Source organism: Athene cunicularia (assembly GCF_003259725.1).
Source record: "Athene cunicularia isolate RWA chromosome 20 unlocalized genomic scaffold, athCun1 chr20_part2, whole genome shotgun sequence".
In the NCBI taxonomy this organism is placed as follows: domain Eukaryota; kingdom Metazoa; phylum Chordata; class Aves; order Strigiformes; family Strigidae; genus Athene; species Athene cunicularia.
In genome coordinates this window covers 329,400-348,858 of record NW_020799126.1, presented here as the reverse complement: position 1 = coordinate 348,858, position 19,459 = coordinate 329,400, and the positions used below count along the sequence as shown (strand labels likewise).

Here is a 19,459-nt window from a genome sequence, read left to right as displayed (position 1 = left end):
CACTTTCTGTGCTACATGTGCAATATATTTGTTATGAATGTTATCACGAAGTCGGTTCATTCAATAATCTTTTAATCACCGTAGCTAGATGTTCTACGTCCATTCAAGTGACTTTTATTCGAGTGCAATATTTCAATAGACATGTAGTGACCTAGTATGCTTTGTGTTTTAGAGAATCTGTGTGCAGAGCAATGCAATTAAGTTTAAAACCTTGTAAATAAAACAAGTTACAAACCCCAAAAAAAGGAAAAAAAAAAAAAAGAGTATTAGGCTTGCATTTAATTTCTGTGAGTGTTTCAGTATCGTGCACTAGGCCGCCTCAGTACAGCCCCTGTGTTTTCTGTGCAGGTATTAATGGAGGAGTGGCTCCTCGGCTGTTGAATGCTCCCTGTTAATGCTTTACTGCTTTCACTGTACTCATTTTTCTAGACTCCTGTCTGCACAAAATGCAATAAATGATTTTATTACACCCTTCACTACTTGCATGGGGAGTTTTCACTTGCGTCAGGGTCTCCGCAGCTGTCTCCCCCTCGGCTGCTCCTGTTTCTGTAACAAGGAGCAGGCCCCGAGAGGGAGCAGCAGGTTGCAGAGGAATCAAAAATCAGGCGAGGAACAGCCTCTCCTGAGCGCCGCAGCTCCCACGAATCTCTGCCCCCCCCAGCAGAGCTGCTTTACCTGTCCGCAGGGCTGTTGAACCAGAAAAAGGGACCTGACAAAAGGTGACAGACAGACTCCCGGCAATTCCGGGCTGCATCGGGCAGCAGCCGCAGCCGGACCCGGGCCAGGGCTGCTGGTCCCAGCACAGCCCCTGCGGCAGCCGGGGGGGTCGGGCCCTTGCGCCAGCCCCACCACACGCTCCTGCAGGGGTCCTGCCCCCGGCTCTGCCCGAGACCACCCGCGTCCACCCCCTGAGAACGAGCCCCCGTAAGGTGCTTCAAAATGGCTCCCAGGACCGCGAGGGGCGGCACAGTTCCCTCAGGCAGCGAGAGCAGCAGCGGGATGTGTCAGGCGGTACTCAGTTCTCAAGTGTCAAAAATGCAACAAAACGTTTTTCCTGCCTTTTTATTAGAAAGTAACATCCTCTTATTAACAGCACAGAGAAAAAAAAAATGTTACAACACAAACCACCTGGGACAAAGAAACTCCTCTCTCCGAGAACACTGCTTGCTAAGCTTCGTTTGGTTCTCCACAGACTCCAAAGCAGCCGTGTTGGGGGGCCGCAGAGCTGGAAGATGTTCTGTGTTCTGGTATCAAAGTATGTTACTGGTTAAAAACACAGTGAAGAATCACTGCCCGATTTTCCACTCAACTGTCCACTGCAGCTACTGAAGTGTTGAAAAAAAAAATGTATAAAATTATGGGTATTGCATCTTGGCACTGCCTCTCCACCTTAGCTGGACAGAACATGGCTTGACAGCGAGATGAAGGCTCCAGGGGGGGACGTTCACCGCTGGGTGCAGGTACCCCAGGGAGGGCCCCCGGCACACCAGCGTGGCTGCCCTGGAGCCACTGGGCTACAGTCACCAACCATCCCGAAGCAAGGTTGTAAGAGAAGGGAATTTATAAGCCAAATTTAACAGATTGATCTTAACACTGACTACTCAGTGTAGGAAAACTGACAGACCGTTTGAAATCCCTGCCTTGGCTGGAAGCTCTCGTGTTTCAGACCTGGCACGGCACTCAGAGGAAAGCTGCCAGCTCCGGGGTGGGGTGGGAGCTCCCCCGCCTCACCCTGCCGGCACACTCCGTCCAGCCCGGGGCGGGGGGCCGGCCGGCAGGGCCTGGGCTGCTGAGCTGTGCCTGGCGCACGCTGGACGAGTTCAGCTGCGGGCACTGCCACTGTACTTCCCACCTGGCTTATATGCCGTTACAAAGAAATAAAAAAAAAAATCTAAAGGAAAATCGTGCCCATTCCAAATCAGTGAGTCTCCTGGAAGGCCCCGTCAGTGCACCGCTCTGGTCAGCCCTGTTTCCTCAAACCCCAGACCTAAAACTACCCTAAGACTGTTCAGTGAGACCAGACAGTGCCCACAGCGAGAAGCTGCCCCAGCTCCTGGGAGTGAGGAAACTGCAGGACGGTCCCTGCAGGCTGCTGGGGCCGGACTGAACGACCGTGCGAAGAAGCGGCCCTGGGCACGTCTGCTGCTGAGAAAACAGAGCGTGCTCATCCAGACCCCCCCAGCTGGGCAGAGCGAGTGCGGGGGCAGCGCCAGCCCGCGGGGGCACGCGCTCGGAGCCAAGGCCGCGCACACCCAGGGGCACTTGTCCCGGGTCAGGGGGGACGGGCTGGGCGGCTGCAGCTGTGGGATGGCGGAGGGAAGGGGAGAGGGCGGCTCCGCGTCAGTAGTGCCGCTGGTAGGAGCCCATCGGCGGCTGCTGGGCCGAGGACCCCGCTCGCCCCTGGGCCACGGTTTGGCTCACGAGGTGGGAGAGCGCAGGACCGCTCTGGATAAGGGTGTCCAAGGCTTTCTGCACGCTGGGGTTGTCAAAGTTGATACCAGAAGACACCGGCCTTTGCGCAGGGACGTTGCCAGGCGCAGGGAGGCGATTTTGGTGCTGACCGTAGAGCGACTGAGCTTGTGGAGGGGCTCCAGGTCTTGGACCTGCATTTCTTGAAGGGCCTGGGAGAGCAGGAATCGGTGCGCTTGGAGTCTGCAATCTCTGCTGAGCCTGGTTTAAATTTCCTGCACTCATCTGTGCTGACCGGGCCTGACTGCTGCCCATGTTAGCAAAGTTCTGGTTGGGAGTGCTGCCCGAAGTGCCTGCAGAGGCTGCAGAGCTGCTGTTTGCTACAGCAGCTGCTGCTGCAGCCGCCCCACTGTTGAAGAGACTGAGGATTTTTGCTTGAAGCTCCTGCTGAGGATTAGAAGAGGAGACTGGAACAGAAGGAGCAGAGACCAGAGGCTGTGAACCCTGATGAGCCTGAGAGCTTGGAAGGCTGGACTGACTACCCAGAGATGATCCTGAAGGTGCCCCCAAAGACTGTCTTGACATGGGTGCTGGGAAGGAAAGGAAAGAGGGTTAAAGCTCTGCAAATGCCCTTGAAGGGGCACCTGACAAAAACCAGTGAAGCAGCTTCCAAAGACACAAGCATCAGTGACGACCCACCCTCTGACCCAAACCACTCGTACAACTGTTGCTGCTGTGCAGCAGGCAAAGCGGTTACGGCAGTCCCGAGGTTTCCCTGAGAGGATCCAGTATGAAAGATCTGAACCACCTCAGGACTCCCAGAGGACACGTCCACCTCAAAATGAGGTGCTGTGTGTGGAAGCTACGACACCAGGACTCCTCTGCAATCCCGGGCCATTTTCATGCCCCAGCCCAGAGGGGCCACAAACCGTAGGAATAACAGACACTCACCCTGCAGAGAATCAGTGCTGCCCCTCAGCAGCCGTTCCTTCCGGTCTCTCAGGTAATTAATGACTTTATCAGTCTCCTCAGCAGTCAGGTAGCGATTGTCTGCCAGCAGGTTCAGGAGGGTCTGGATGCCCGGAGGGTGCCCTCCTCTGACACCCTCCTCCACGGGGGGTGGGCGCTCCCGCTCCTGCAGAACAGCCTCATCTGCCATCTTAGCCGCCTGCCGGGCGATCTCCTCACGCTCCTTCTCCCGTGACTCCGTTTTGTAGCGCTCGTAATTCCGTGCCACCAGCACCATGGCATCAGCCTGGGGCATGTTGCGGTGTTCTGCGCAAGGAAAAAAACGCTTTAAGCGAACCAGGTGCCGCTCGCGGGCGCTACCTGGCCTCACACACCCCAGCGCGTCTCGCCCAGAGGCGGGCAGCGCTTTGGGATCGCAAGGCTGGGCCCGGGCACCTGCCCGGGCACACGGTAACAGTTCACTTCCTCAGGCGACAGGAGGCTCAAGGCTACCGCCCAGCGAGGCCGCCCTCTCCTTCCAGAGCCCAGCGCTCTGAGACACCCTGTCAGCCCGGGAAACACCCCTCTTGCCTCTCAGCCCCCTAAAAGGGAAAGCAGCTCCCTCTACCTCTCACATAGATCCTCGGTGCTCCTAGAGGAGACAGTTCCAGCCATTCCACTGCTAAACCCTTGCACAGAGCCCAAACGTCCCTCTGGAGGCCGCTAAAGCCTCCCAGGGAGGGCAGCGATGGGAGGGAACACGTTGGTTCTGCACTGCCGGTGCCTTAGCACAGGTGTGTGCACGCAGGAGACGGGAGGGAGGGAGCACTGGCTCCGAGTCACCCTGCTGCTCATGTTCACGGCTCTGGGGCAATAACCAGCCATCAGGTTCTTCCACGATACAACGACCAATGGTCAATGACAAGGCTGGGGCTTTTTTTTCAGTTGTCTTTTAAAGTTTCTGAGGTCATTATTTCCACCTCACGAAGCATGCAGGCAAACATTCCTCTGAACACAGATTTAAGCAGGGAGATCAGAAGAGGCTTTACCTTCCAAAAAGCATCCAGAGCTCTGGGAACTTCCCAGACCCACAGAACATCGAATCCTGCCACCCTCCTCCTCAGGAAACTGGGGTCCATTTTAACATTATGCTTTGCCCAAGTTGCAAAAGAATTCCCTGAACCTGACATGAACGGAAAGGTGGCTGCGTGTGGAGCAGGTGAGCATATCTGATCTCTAGAAAGAGCTGTGGATGAGCTAATAACCAGGGTTCTTATCAGATCTGATACACCGTTGGATCCAGTCAAGAAGAGGAGACGCCTTAGCGGGAGGAGGGGTATTAAGACCAACAGAGTTGTGAATTAAAACCAAGGGCAGTGGGAAGCCCAGTGAAAATATGCATGAGCTGTATCTCTGCAGGAAAAGAGGGAACCCTCTGATCACATCTGCATCTCATGTTAAAAGATACCGGGCTCCTCAGCCAGTGAGCACCAGACACCAGTGCCTGTGCCCTCGGGAGTTCGCTCCCCCGGACATCACAAAGCACCACTTGGGAACACAGTGAGGGAGAAACAACCTTTGAAAGCTCAACTGTGGTCGAACGAGTCACCTCTGTAAACAGTGTGTGAACAGGCCCACGAGCAGAGCAAAAGGCTGCTGAGATCACATTCTGCAGACGTTTTTTTAATCCCTACACCCACCCTCACACTAGCAACCACCAAGTCACACCCCGAGATGGAAAGTGATTCGACAAGCGTAAACGGCGTTAGGAAGGTGGAGCACGCATACCCCATCACTTGATAGTTCTTTTTATAACTCTCCCCAGTTTCAGGACCAGATCTTTACCCTGACCGAATACACTATCCTTACTCTCCTCCTTAAATCACATTTGCTTCCAAAATCTATCCTGTAAATTGTCACGTTCCAAACACACTCCTTTGAGAGCAAAAAGTGATAAACTGAGGTCGGACTGGTATTACTCAGAAATCTACCAAGGCAGTGGAGTCATTTCTAGAGCTGGTGTTCATGGCTTGCCCCGAGGTGCAAAGGCTGGTGATGTTAGGTGCCAAGAACACAGCTGAAACTCCCTCTCAGCAGAAATTACAGTCCTTTGACAAAGGACAAATAAAGTATTACAGAAGCTTTTAAGTAACAATAGTCGCATTTATGATACGGTGTCAAGTCCTTAATAACTACTTATGTCACAGCAAGGATGAACTCTGTCCTGCTGACTGCTGGACAGTCGCAGAGCAGCGCGCTGAGAGGTTCAGAGCGACCGCACAGCTCCAGAGCCCACGGGGAGTGCGGTACCTTGCGGGGTGCCAAACATGATGTTAACAGTGCAAGAGCGGTGGACTTGATGCTGCTGGGTGATGACAATGGCAAAGGGAGACCCTCCTCTGCTCACGTCGTCCAGGGCTTGCGTCAGCGACATCTCTGTGTTGAGGAAGATCAGGTCCACTACCATGCCCAGATCCCGCACCTTCCGCCCCACCGACTCCGCGTAGTCCCTACCACAAAGCAAAGCCAGCAGTTTAACAAGTCAGTCACATACAGAACAGAATCCCTGGCACGTTCACCCTCTCCGTCATCGCAGATTCACTTTCCTGACGGCTTGCCAAACTACATAATGTTTAACAGGACAGTATTAAAGCAATCTCATTACAATCATATAAAAGCCCTTATTTTGATATGAATCAGTCATTTCAGTTTAACTGAAATAAATTACAAATCAAGCCTTAGCTTAGCTGAGAAACAGAGTGTTTGCAAAGGGATTTACACTATTACAAATTTGTTTACACATAAATGTGTTTAAACTCATTAAGTGAGGTAATTTATGCCTACAGAGATCTAAGGGGTACACAGCAGAGCAGCCAACCTACAGAAGTCAGATATTTGTGCTACGTTCACTGTCAACTGTTCAAATGCACCTTATTCCTTAGTCCTGCTCTTCTGTTCCACCAGCTGCTGCCTGTCTAACCCAGCACTAACACAGCATCTACGGATCCACAGTTCCTGTATCCACTCTCCTGCAGACTTCCCCTTCCAAGCACAAACCACAGCTCGCACGGCTGAGCTTGAAGTCTTCAAATCTTTTTTTGAGCTTACCACACTCAGTACCACAGCCGCAGTCCAGGCTGCGTGTGCACTCTGAGAAATCCAGTCTGCGTGCACCCACACCTTTTGAGAGAGGTTCAGTTTACCGTCTTTGGATGTGAACACTGTAATGATGACTAAAACTGCTCCCCCCTGCCAGCTATCTTTTTAAGGATTTCCAAGTATCTAAGTCATTTGGGAGTCATCTTTCAAGAGGTCTATAGCAGGTGACATCAATGATTCAATACCCAAGATTTATTAACGTGCTCCTGCTCTTTAGGTTTGTAGCTGTTACAGACCAAAACAATTCCTTAGGACATTAAGCTGATCCTCCTGTACAAAAAAATTCTCCCTGCATCAAGTACAACAACTTGTGGTCTATTAGAGTATCTTCCAAAGACTTTTAGTCACCAAGGGATAAAGAATCTAATATTTCCTTTCAAGATCTGTTCCAATAGATAATCAACTCCACTAAAAGCAAACACCAGAAACTTATTTCTAGTTTCCCCACTTCCCTTGTTCCGATTTCCTGCGCTGTCTTCTACCACTGGATCAGGCGAGTGTCAGCTCTGACTCACAAATACAGCAAAGTTAAATAAAAGCAACTCTTGATCTTTCTTCCAAAGGACTAAGACAGCTTTAAATTTCCCCTTGACAAACATTTTCTTCAGACTCCAAGACAGATCTATGCTTTATTTACATATTTGCTATTCTTCAGTATGTTTATTTGTGAAGATACGGACAGCAGAGCGGTGCCATCGTGACAGCCCCCTCCCGCCACACCAGGCATAGGTACCCCATTACCTCAGCAAGCGTTCCAACTGCCACCTGAGATTGGCCTGGCTGCTGCTCACACATGCTCCTGACAGCAGACACGACTACTTCCAGCAGGGGTTTTATACTTCCTGCACGTTGGATTAACAGTAATGGCTGGTATTGGCCTAGTAACCGACCTGACGGGAGCTCTGAAACAAACACCCCCACGACTGCTCTGCACTACCTGCTGGTTGACACAGATTAATACAGCTCTGTGTCATTCAGCCAACAAGTATGGGCCACTACAACCTGTCACAACCGTAGGCTGATAGGGAGAGTAGGTAGAAAGCATCAGGAGAAGGAAGTGATAGGTGACAAGAAGGAAAGTAAAGTAAAGCACAAGATTCAACATTTCTCCAGCTTATCAACACGTATTCCCAGAACAGCAGCAGGAGCTGTAGCTTTCTGAGGGCTCTAAAGCCACGTGGCTTGAGAGCACCCTGTAAGACAAACAGCCTCAAGGCAGGACCAAGTTTAATTCCATCCTCTTCTACCATGCAATAAAAAAATTGATCATAACTATTTTCTTACTTTGTCTGCTTATTCACCACTATCACAGAACAATCCACAGGTCTCTCTGCATCAAAACGTCTCTTGATTTCCTCGTAGTACTGACGGTATAGCTCCTCCCGGCGCCGCTCCTCACGCTTCAGACGGTCTGAAAGCAAGCCACGGGGACAGAGCAAATAACCTCCTCTGGACCTGCTCTAAGTGCCAGCGAACACAACACGCTCGGCACTGTGGGTGCCTCCCACACCCTCCCAGAGGGAGAATGGGGATCTGCCCCTTAAAATGCTACAGGCGCTCACCTTCCGAATTCACCGGTGCTCTATCGAAGTGCTCCTTGTAACGGTCGTAGTAAGAGTCATCCTTCCGCCGATAGTAGTCTTCGAGGCGAAGGTAACGGTCATAACCATCATCTCGTCTGCAACATGTACAGAAGAAGCAAGGGTTTCCACGCTCTGGCACAACCTCGGGCAGTAACTCTCATGTGTAACGTGTCACACGCAGACCTTCCCCAAGTTTAGTTTCTGAAGTGCCCACCTGCCCCACACAAGACACAAAGCGGGCACCCAACCGTCCCCAAGCAGAGCAATCTCCTTACGTTAAATACCCGACACCACTCACACCAGCGCAGCCACAGAGTCAAGAACCATAAAAAACGTGTTGGCAAAGAGAGTCCCGTGGAGATTACCTGTACATGGGGTCCCGAGGGTCTCTCATATCCCGCGGATCCCTCACGTCTCGCGGATTCCTCATGTCCCGTGGATTTCTCACGTCCCATGGATCCCTGTATCTATCATACAGCGGTTCCCGTGGGTCACGAAGGTCTCTAATGTCACGAGGGTCCCGCAAGTCTCTCGGATCCCTGATATCCCGTGGGTCTCGCAGGTCCCGTGGGTCCCTGTGGTCTCTGGCGTCACGCATGTCCCTGGCTCGAATGTCTCGAGTGTCTCTGGAATCTCGCCCGTTTCTACCATCCCTGCCATCTCTGGGGTCTCTCCGTGGGCTCCCCCGAAGAGGGGAGCGGTCGCGCCTGGCGTCACGGCCATCCCCGTAGGCGTATGGTTCTCTGAGGAAAACATCAGGGAAATTCCATTAGACTGCTAACGACAGGAGCATGGCTATCCCCAGTTCTCTTACCTGAGGTGCCAAAGAGACCCTTCTCTCAGCAGCTGAATCCTCCCTCTTATCCCACAACAGCAAGAATTGCCCAAAAACCATACTTGTTGAAGCAGCCCAGAGAAGCTTCTTAATTTTAATGTTTATCACAGTTAAACAAGACCCAGAAATCTCCTTAATGGAGCATCCCTAAAAGTGTAGAGCACCTGTGGAAGTGAACAGGCACCTCAGAAACTGCCATTTCAAGACCTCCAGTCTCATGCACAGATCATCTATCAAACATGCTTTTGCAAATTCTTTTGAGAGAATTCAAGGTGCTGTAACACCCACAAATATGCAATAGCCAGGAGCATTCAAGGGATCCAGTGAATTCACTAGTTAATGACAGCAGAATACCTGAAATAATTTGTTTTGGCATATGATTAAAAAAGGAGCTTGTTGTGATGAAAGACGCTGTTGGTTCCACGTTGCAGTTGGTTTGTGCTGCTGGCAGAGAGCAGTGACAGCTAGCGCCGTGTCCTGGATCTGAAGGGATAGTTCCCACAGAAAGCCAGTCTTATGTTTATGATGCCCCATGTTAAGAGGGTGCTAAACCCAACCAGCACCACATCCTCAGCAGCGACAGGCTTCTCGGTCATATCTGAACGATCCACCTCACTCAGACTTTGCACTGCACTGTCTTCAGAGGCAAGGAAGAATAACATTCCAGTCTTCGCCTTTTCCCAGGTTGTATATTTTTATTTTTTTTTTAGCAAAAACCGTAACTTCACTGTAGTCTAAGCCAAACAAAAAAATTTTGCAGAGAAAGCACTGAGCTTCATGTGTTTGGAATCATCTTTCCCCTGTCAGGTGAAAACTCCAGCTTTTTCAACCTTTTTATTTCCAAAACTTGACAGACTTTGAGAGTCCTCTACCAGCCTAATCTAGTTAATGGCAGATAAGCAGAACAGAAGCCTGCTTCCCCTGCAGCGTGCTCACAGAGTGGTCAGCCAAGAGAATAGGGAGAGCAGCGGCTCGGAGGTGCCCCAGGTTGGCGTCACGTGGAGCAGATAGTGAGGAGACGAAGGTGCAGCGCCCGTGCATGGACCCTGGGGGTCAGACACCCAGCTGTGCCAGGGCTCAGGGGAAGGCTGGCAGACTCTGGCTTTGTGTCAGACACAAAACAGATCTTGGGACAAACTACAGAGCTGCCGCCAAGAGCATATAGAGCTGCCTCCTATAAAAGAAACACTATTTGTGCACAAACAAGTGTGAACTCCCTCAGCCTCCTGTTTGTGATCTGTACTGAAACCACATCCCATGAGAGATGTCATTGCCCCCTTCCCCCAGCCTACAGTGAACAATGGCAGCAGCTCAGCAGAGGGTCCGATCTGCTCTGATGGATACCGAGTAACTGATCTCTCTGTAGCTGTAGGACTATAGAGCAAAACAGCCAGATGCAGTGTAATTGTTTGGCATATGACATTTATTCCAGCTGGAGTAGGGGTGACCAGAACAGGCCACAGTCATTATCTGCAGAGACAAAAGGATCTAGAATGAACCGTGCACAACTGCAACAGAATCACCGATGTGGCCCGGGTCCCTCCGCTCTCACACCTGTGTCGCTGCCCTGCTGCTTGTGGAGAGGCAGCACGAAGGCACAGCAGCTTCTGCTTCCGCACCTCGGGCTCCAGGGCCCAGCTCCTGCAGCTCCACACGCAGCCGTTGCTCATGGGCCCGCAGCTGGGTCCAGGGCCCGTCGTCCACAGCCATGCCCGGGGCTGGCACAGGACAGCCATGGCGTCTGCAGCGCCAGCCCGGGCTCGCGCCCGGCGCGGTGGCACCAAAGCCTTCGGCAGCCATGGAGGTAGTGCTGCCTCCAGCGCTCCCCGGGCCTGTCAGGTGGGCGCCCGCTGCCGGGCACAGGGGGGTGCCTCAGGGCCAGTGCCACCACCCGCGGTCCGAGGACCAGCGCTCGGGTGTTACCCCCCTGCAGCACCTGAGGCCAAAGACGTGCTACCAGTGCCTGCGGCCGGGTACTCGCAGTGTGCTCATGGTCCTCCTGCCAGCACCACGCGCTCCTGGCGCTGCCCAGGACACGCCACATCTGTAATGGGAACCCCCAGCCACGGGCTCGAAGCGTTTCCTGGGCCCAATACCCAGTGCGGGTGCCCATGAGTGCATTCGGCCCCGTGCGGGGCAAGTGCAGCACATACAAAAGACCCAGATGATGCCAAGAACTGCAGCCACTCATTCTCTGTTTTTCTGGTGGTAGATGTCTTGCTGGTTGCACTTTTTCCTCATTTTTGGTAATTTAACCGGTCAAGTTAGCAGAGCACACCAGACACGTGAGAGCTTGATTACCTTCAGGTCCAACAAGCAATGCTCCTTCACACAGAAAGCTTTACAGTATCAGCACAGAGGGTGCAGGCCTTGCCCCAAACACAGCCACGGCCTCGTGCGCTCCCTAGTGACGCCATGGAAAGGGACCCGACGCTGTCTTCCTACAGCAGGACAGGCTGAGTCCTCTCCACTTGCCTGGAGCTGGTGCGGAGGCAGCGCAGGAGCTGCAGGGGGAGCCCACCGAGGGGGGTGCCAGAGGCTGTGGGTACACAGTGCTCCCATGCAGACCACAGGCGCAGGCAGACAGAGCAATAGAAATGTCTGCTCTGCCTCGTGCTTCGCTCACACGCTCTTTTCCAACCACATTTCAGCACTGGAGGCTTTTGACACGGGAAGAGGCAAGATCCCAAGGTCCCCCGCAGCACGGCCCCGGGAATGCCACAGCCCCTCCGCGTTCTCCAGACACGCCTTGGCTTCGCTGATACTTGAGGCAGGAGCAAATGTCAAGCGTATTCTTCCTCACAAGACTTACAACCTGTGCTGCAAAACATAACGCTTAGCTGTAGTAACAGCAGCAGGCACGAGGCTCCCCTCGTGCCTCCCGAGGTGTCAGTGCCAGAAGGGCTCTCGGAGCAGGAGCAGCCACGTCCCGACTGTCTGGCGTGAGCGTCTCCATTTGACTGGGGAGGCAGCGGTAGGGAAGAGACACAGACATTTAGCACAGGCCGCTGGGCTCACGCCCTAAAAGCCTGACCTTCCTAGTACAACTCACTGCTTCCAGGTACTTTACCTTCGTGCCGGACTGGACCTTGATGAAGCCTTATTCATATTTCTTCTTTCCACTGCTTTTTTAATATCTGTAAAGAATAATCAACCCATCTGTTCAATGCTATGGAACAAAAAAAAGATCATCAACACAATTTAAATGAAAGCAACTTAAGCTCAACAACATCCAGATGGTGCAAGAAGATCCATTCAGCAGGGAGACATTGTCACTTTGACAATTTTTTTATTAAGTTTAGATAGTACAGCATAATGAAATTTTCATGGATTTCTCTGACTTCAAAATAGGGTGGACAGCTTGGGTGAAGTTTTAACCCTTTACGTTCAGGCCTACATCCAGACTCTTCGTTCCACAAGAGAACCTCTTTCTTCTGCAGTCTATGAGCGAGCAGAAAGCGACTCATGGACTCTAGGAGAAAAAGCAGAGTCTGAAAACCTCCAGGAACAGAAGCTGATGGCCAGCACAGTCTTAAGTTCGCAGCCAGTCCTGATCAATGGCGCATGCCGCTACCCTTGTTGAAAACAATCCAAGGGTTCTCAAGTGGCACATGCAACTGCCTTCAAGGGACTGCTGCACCGTTAAGTTGTACAGCCTCCACCACTGAGGGAACGGGATCCGAGGAGCCCGAAGCACAAGCTCCTTATAAAGTCAGTGTGGTGCATTCAAAACACCACTGTTAATGTGATGCAAACTGATGCCACAGATCAGAAATTTGAAAATTGGTTGGCTTCTGAGCATTTCCATGAAAAACACCATGAAGTGAAATACAAAGAAGTAAGAGAGCTGAAGAAACAAGAGTCTTGTCCTCCACCAGAAAAAGTGAAGTTGCCCAAAAGTGGCAGGGGCCCGTATTGTTCTACTGTGAAGAAACAAAACCTTGGATAGCAGCTGACTGCGGATGAAATAACACACTGGAGGGGGGCAAGAACAAACAGAAATGACTTGGGATGTTTTATTCTCAGAGCCTTTTAAGGAAAAGGACAAAACAAACCTAGGTCTTATCTGCTCCCTGATAATCTATCAACAATTAAAACTTATTATTTACAGTAACTACCCTCAAAGCTCTTGCAAGAGAATAAACATGCCAGTGTCTCTGGGCAGACTCAGCCTTAACATCTTCTGTAACTTCCCAAACTACCCTTCATTACTTTCAAGATTAAAATTAGAATTAAGGGATTAGTTCTAATTTTTGTTCTTGTTGTCAATCAATAAGCAGCACGCTCTCTTTTTTGGGGGGTGAGAGAAGCAAATACAATCTGAACCTTAACTACAAATGCAGCGTAACAACGGCTACAGGAGCACAAAGCAGTCTCCAGGGTCAAATACAGCCATGCTGTCTACTGTCACAGACAAAACTTGATAAGCATTTATTCCCTACATCATTTTACTCATTAAAGATACGAAAACACTTCTATGCATTTGTGGAAGTATTAGTATAATGCAACACTGGAGTTAAACTCTCCCAAATACTTTTACCTTATTGCATTATTAGCAATTCTATTTAATACTCAGACTGCATAACTGAAGCAACTGTTCTTGCATTTATTTTTTGGTTGAGAATTTCCCCCCCCGCCCCTTAAAGTCAAGTGTTATCTTTAAGCAACACATTATCTGCTTTCTTTGGTTTAAAATTATTTTTATTTTGTTTTAAGATGCCATTATAAAAACCTATTATGATTTTTTACACTCAATACCATACATTTCTTTCAAATTAAAAAATAATGTATTTAAAACTGAACAAAAATATTTTACTAGAAGAAAAACACCTTTGACAGGGATCCTTCTCTTGTGCCAAATGAAGAGATTTAATAATGTTTTATTTAATGCCAACAGCATTTACAGGTTAAGTACTTGAACACTGACAAAGCTTCCAAGAAAAGAAAAAAAGTCTTCTGTCCTGTAGGATTTTGAGATGACGAGGCCACTGCACTCATACAGTGTAACCTTCTGAATAAACACGTGACAAAAGTTTCTCAATTCCTATCTCAAGTGCAGCAGTGACATTGAATTAGAGATTATTTTTTAGCAAAAGATCCAATTCCAATTTAAAAGTCTTCCAAGCACAAAAACCACCAAAGCTCCAATAAATTATTCCAGAAGCAAATTACTTTGCTGTTAAAGAAAACTATTTATTTCCATTTAAGGACTTGTCAGACCTAACCCTACTAGATTAAAACTCACTCATCTCCAGGTCTGTAACACACACATCACATCACTCCTTTATCTTGAAGCTTTTGCTAGGGCTTGTTCTTCAACTTTTTAAGCCTTCTTCAGGTTTTTCTGAGGCTTCTCCAATTCAGCATGATCCTTTTTGAACCAGGCATACCAGAACTGAACACAATATTCGAGCAGCAAAACCCACAGGTACCAAAACCTCCCTGCTCACAAACCTAGGGGTGGCGAAAGCTCTTCCTGGGCACAGATCTGCCCTTCTGGCTTTACTGAAAGCTCAGTTCTGCCTGCACCCAGCTTAAGAAGAAGTCCAGGTCATTTCACCATCAGTGACTCAATCTTCATTATTTCATTCTCTTTTTAACACGATTGTGTGTTTTCTTTCCAAGTCACTTATAAAAGCACTGCATGGCCGGGAATCAATTTTTCCAGAGCACCACTCAAAGCACTGAGCAATTCCATCTACGTTACACTGAGATTCATCTGAAATCCATTTCACCCTATGTCGTTTTTCATTGTTCTAGCTTCTTAATCAAATCAAACATCTTAGAGAAGTCTTACATCAACACTGCCACTGTCAGCCATGAAACTTGCAGCATCCTAAGAGTGAGTTTGACGGGATTTGTTTTGAGTGGCACGAATCCCCTTCTCAGCGAGGGAGAGTCAGGTGAAAGCATCCCTTTGGTCTTGGGGGCTGATGCCAGGCTCAGCCCACTTAGGCTGCCTGCTGGCACACCGGCAGCACTCTGCTCCAGCCCTGGAAACTCCCTAGTTTTCCAAGGCTTGTGGAAAAACAACATTAACAGCCCAGGCAGGTCCTCACCTCACTGATTCTCATAGAGGTTAGAATTAATTTTGAGAGGTCTAGTTTTGGTAGCTGCTGTTTTACTTTTTTTTTTTTGCTAGTGAAATGGAAATGATATTAAGAAACCTTCTGCCTCCTCAAAAGTAGACAGCAGAAATGTTAACTGAGGACTAGGTGGTCCTTCCCAGTTAGAAATGTTACCATTTCCAGACAGCTACTCCTTAGCCTCTAAAACAACCGCAGCTGTACCTGCTTAAGCTTCTAGACTTAGACAATGCTAGCTGTAATTTCTTCTTGTATCCTTCTACCCTCCTGGTCTATTTGCTTCCATTTCCACCTTCAGGCCTGTATTTGTTACTGTACATGCACCTTCCCACAAGTTATTATTTATTGCTCCTTTCATGCCTTTCTAAGTCAAAATGGTTTTCTTCAAATTAGCACAGGCTTACTCCAAAGGTAATTTTTTTGCTTGCATTTAATAGATTACCTTTACATTTCTAAGCATTCATTTCTGTTTAAGTTTGCTCCCAGCATATTTAGCTGAATTATTTTCATCTTGATGAAAATGGCCTTTTTAAAGCATCCAGTATTTATAGCACTACTTACAGATTGATTTCGCATGTGAAAAAAAAAAACAAGTTAAGATTACTCATCTAACAAGCTGCTAAGCGCTGTGGCCAATTCCTCTGAACCTGAAATTTGGCTTACAAATATTTTTAAGACTATGTGCATGAGGTTTCAATGACCACTTCTCAGGGCTTACATGTTGAACAGTTTCTTGCACAGGGCAATAGAGCTTTTCAAATACTAACACATAAAAATAAGTTCAGAGTAAGACCTAGGTGGCAAGATGAACCACACAGCACTTAGAGCAAATAACTAACTCAGAATACAAATATATACCTAGAAAAAGTGGTTTCAGACTAATGCCAGGCAAGTTTCACATAGTGATCTTTCCAGAGAGCTTTACAACAAAGGCACTCTGTCTACTAGAACGCATGCTGGGGTCAGGAGAAGAGCATGGATCAGTTTTCCTTACCTAATCTATAGCCTTTATAAAGGCGACCCTTCTCACCGTCCAGAGCGGCCTGGACATCTTCTAGACGGTCATACTGCACGAACCCATAGCCATGGTACATGCTGAGGGCTGGAAAAGTTAACAGCAGGGCAAGACCGGTTACAACTACGGGACAGTACTAACCCACACCCAGGCTGTCGCGTAACCCCACCAGGTGAACAAGCAAAGGGGCTCTACCCAGAAATGACTATGCAAGCTTCCTGGGAAAATCAAATCTGCCAGGATCAAAATGCAGAGCCTAAAGACTCTGAAATACATTTCTTAGATCAACTTCCTTCTGACAAGGCAGTGACCAAAATACAGCCTGTGAAGTGACCAAGATTTGATTAAGAGACCATGAAGTCACTTGAAAGAACAATGTAAAAATCAGACTGCAACCCCAAAAGATAAGACATAGCTGATATATATGCATTACGTTTCAGCTGTACTGAAGGAATCACTTGTTCAGAGAAAATGCAGGTAGAGAATATTATCATTAAAAGGTCACTTTTCAGGAACAACATTAGTCATTCCTCTCATAATCATCAAATAGCATTTGACAAGCATGAAAGTTATATTTCTCACTGAATTCCCAGCCACAAAAAGGCATAAGACAATATACTAACCCCTGATTTTGCCATATTTTGAAAATATCTCTTCCATTTCTTCACGAGTCATGTGGTCTGTGGGCAAATTGCCGACAAAAAGTCTTCTCTCTAAATCCTGAGGATTGGTGCTGTTAGTGAAGTCGCTCTGTTTGATGCTATTGCTCTTGCGTCCTCGAGCCATTTTGCTTTCGTTCCAAATCCAACTCTTCGCAAAAAAAAAAAATGGCCATGTATATAATTTCAATCCATGACATTAAAATTAAACTGGAACAAGATTAAACTTAGCAGCTTTGCAGACTAGAAGCCCACTGGGCCTGCTTGATGCAAACTTCACTCCAGAGAAATCTTAATACAAGGGATACAGAGGTCTGGCAAAAACGTACACGGCAGCGTTTTGGTTGAGCTTGTCTGTAACATGGAAAGGTAGCAAACCTAATTATTTTGCAGATAAGTTTTAATGGTTTAACTCCAAACTAAGGTGCAAATAAAACTCATTTTCCACTAAAACGTCTTAACTTTAAGCTTTTCAATACACCCATTGTTGTCATATCTACTTCTCCAGTTCAGTTTAAGAAGTGTTGGAATTTATGCAATATTTTAATAAGCAGAAAGGAAACACTCATTGCAACATTGCATAACAGGACCCAAATATTTCAGTACAGGTTTTGACTGAGATATCAGGAAGTGCTGTTTAAATGCTCTTAAGTGGCCACACCTGTATCACTTCACCAAACATGAAATCTTCACTTTCTGATACCAGAAAACAGTTTTCTCATTCAGCCCCCTAGGAAACAACACATCTGCATGCCCATCGAGGTGTCAGCTCCCACAGAAGGCGGGTCCACAGCTGAGAATTTAACCACCCCACGTCAGTGCAGTACCGCTACCTCCTCTCCCCCAGGCCAGCAGAACTCTTCCTTAACCAGCACCACTGCAGACAAAGCTGGAGCAGCAAGTGATAGTTGCCGCACAAAGTTACCCAAAGAACTCAGAAAAACCCCACCAAATAAAAAAACAACATAAACTCTCCCAAGCTAACAAAAAACCCCAGCAAAGTCCACCCAGGATTATACTTTCTGGTATAAAAATCACCATTACATGAAGCTTTAAAAAAATTTAAAACCCTGAAACTTTCAAGCTGAACTTGAAAATTTGAAAACTATTTAATAAAGTTGCCATAATTCCTAGACATTAATCTACAGGAATGCAGCATGGGATTTTCTGTTTACAACATGCAAGACATCTGGAAAAAGAAAGCTGATGAAATTGAGTAAATCAACAGAAACTTCTGCTGTTAGTCCTGAGATGCCTACAAGCAGCATGCTCCCTAACAGTAACCTATACTCATCACAATTTATAAGTCATCTCTAAATAAACAAGTCAAACATCCAAAACTATTAAAAAGTCTTATGTAAATACTTTTACAGCAGTTAACTGGCATGAAAGATACATTTACTCCAGATTTGAGACATAAAATTTGGTTTTTAAGATCAATCAGCTTCACATTTGTATCATTTTTCTCCAGCTTTTAGGGAACCCTGCAGGGATGGGAGGCAGAGAACACCTCCCAGTCTAAGAAACTTTTTTTAAAATGAACTGCCAGAACAGGGAGGAGGAAAAAACCCCAAGACCCAAACCAAAATCGAAAAAAAAAGTAATTGTATTTGCCTCAATCCTCCTGTAAGTTTATCTACACACACAGTTTTACCTTCCCCATCACAAGTATTAAATCTCATCCCATTTTCCTGTAGGGAAGCACTGGGTTTCTCTTCTGTTCTACTACTGCAGCTCAAGTTCTCATCGTTTGAGGGGAAAGAAGTTTTCAAAATTCTCCCAAAATGATTAAGTGGCTATAAAACATGGAAAGACCCATCTCGTCCAAGTTCCCACTGTCACGGCCTTCCCCAGCCGGGCTCCGAGCGCCGCCGGGGCTGGGGACTGGCCCCTGCGAGCGGCTCCTCGGGCAGCGCGACCTGCAGGTACAGTCCCGGGGTGTCACGTGTAGACACAGCAAACAGGCATCAACAGGACTCCTACTGCTGCTGGCAGGATGTTGCCTTTCGGTACAAAAAGCATAAGAAATTCCCTTTTTTCTTAGGGGTAGGGATAGCAGGGGGCAGCTGGGGAAAAGGGTGCAAGAGCTTTCCATAGGAGGAAAAGCAAGGAAAGCAGGGACCTATCTTTGCACTAGCAGGTCACTTTCAAACCAAAGCAATAAATCCCAAACGCTCAGACGGGTTGAACTACCAGAGAACTTTCGTATAAGCATTTACTGCCTCTCACCATTTTCCACTCAGTAGATGACATAGTTAAAGGCCATTTAGGACTCATAAGACCAGAATAAATTACTTTTGCCCCTGGTGTAGGCATGCTACACCAGGTGGACAATTAATTTCCACATTAAATCTTTTTTGTGTGAACGCAGCCGCGGAGGCCATCCACACACCGGGGCAGCTTAACAGCGCCAACGCCCCCCCTCCAAAACCGACTGCCAGGCCGAGCAGGTTCCTACACCGGGACAGCCCACATGAGCTGCATGTGCCCGGAAATCCTCTGGAAGTTAATTAAAGCCACATTCCCCTAAAAATCTTTGATTTAAAACCAAATTTATTTATTAATAGCGCTACAGCTTCGGAAAGTGATACACTACTTAAGAAGGATATTGAAACTAACTCGACACAAGCGGAACACGACACACAATGCTGCAGAAAGTTCCTGGGCAAGGCAGAAAAAATAAAGGCAGCCCCCGCTGGAAGGGAGGGTGCTGAGGAGCTGGAAGCCTCCCAGCCACCCCCCGCCGCGCCCCCAGTAGCCAGGCC

General features: G+C 48.3%; 1 protein-coding gene across 1 annotated transcript in view; it reads right to left on the bottom strand.

Annotated features, from left to right (window-relative positions):
• Positions 1-1,051: 1,051 nt before the first annotated feature.
• NCOA5 (nuclear receptor coactivator 5) overlaps positions 1,052-19,459 on the bottom strand; it is a 22,223-nt gene continuing 3,815 nt past the window's right edge. Inside the window, exons 2-10 of the mRNA XM_026862390.1 lie at positions 16,659-16,845; positions 16,015-16,122; positions 12,005-12,071; positions 8,465-8,842; positions 8,079-8,194; positions 7,801-7,927; positions 5,668-5,867; positions 3,361-3,684; positions 1,052-2,999 (exon numbers count right to left, since the gene is read on the bottom strand). Of these exons, the coding sequence (XP_026718191.1) occupies positions 2,341-2,999; positions 3,361-3,684; positions 5,668-5,867; positions 7,801-7,927; positions 8,079-8,194; positions 8,465-8,842; positions 12,005-12,071; positions 16,015-16,122; positions 16,659-16,821 (2,142 nt within the window). The 5' untranslated portion in view covers positions 16,822-16,845 and the 3' untranslated portion in view covers positions 1,052-2,340. The remainder of the gene's footprint in view (positions 3,000-3,360; positions 3,685-5,667; positions 5,868-7,800; positions 7,928-8,078; positions 8,195-8,464; positions 8,843-12,004; positions 12,072-16,014; positions 16,123-16,658; positions 16,846-19,459) is intronic.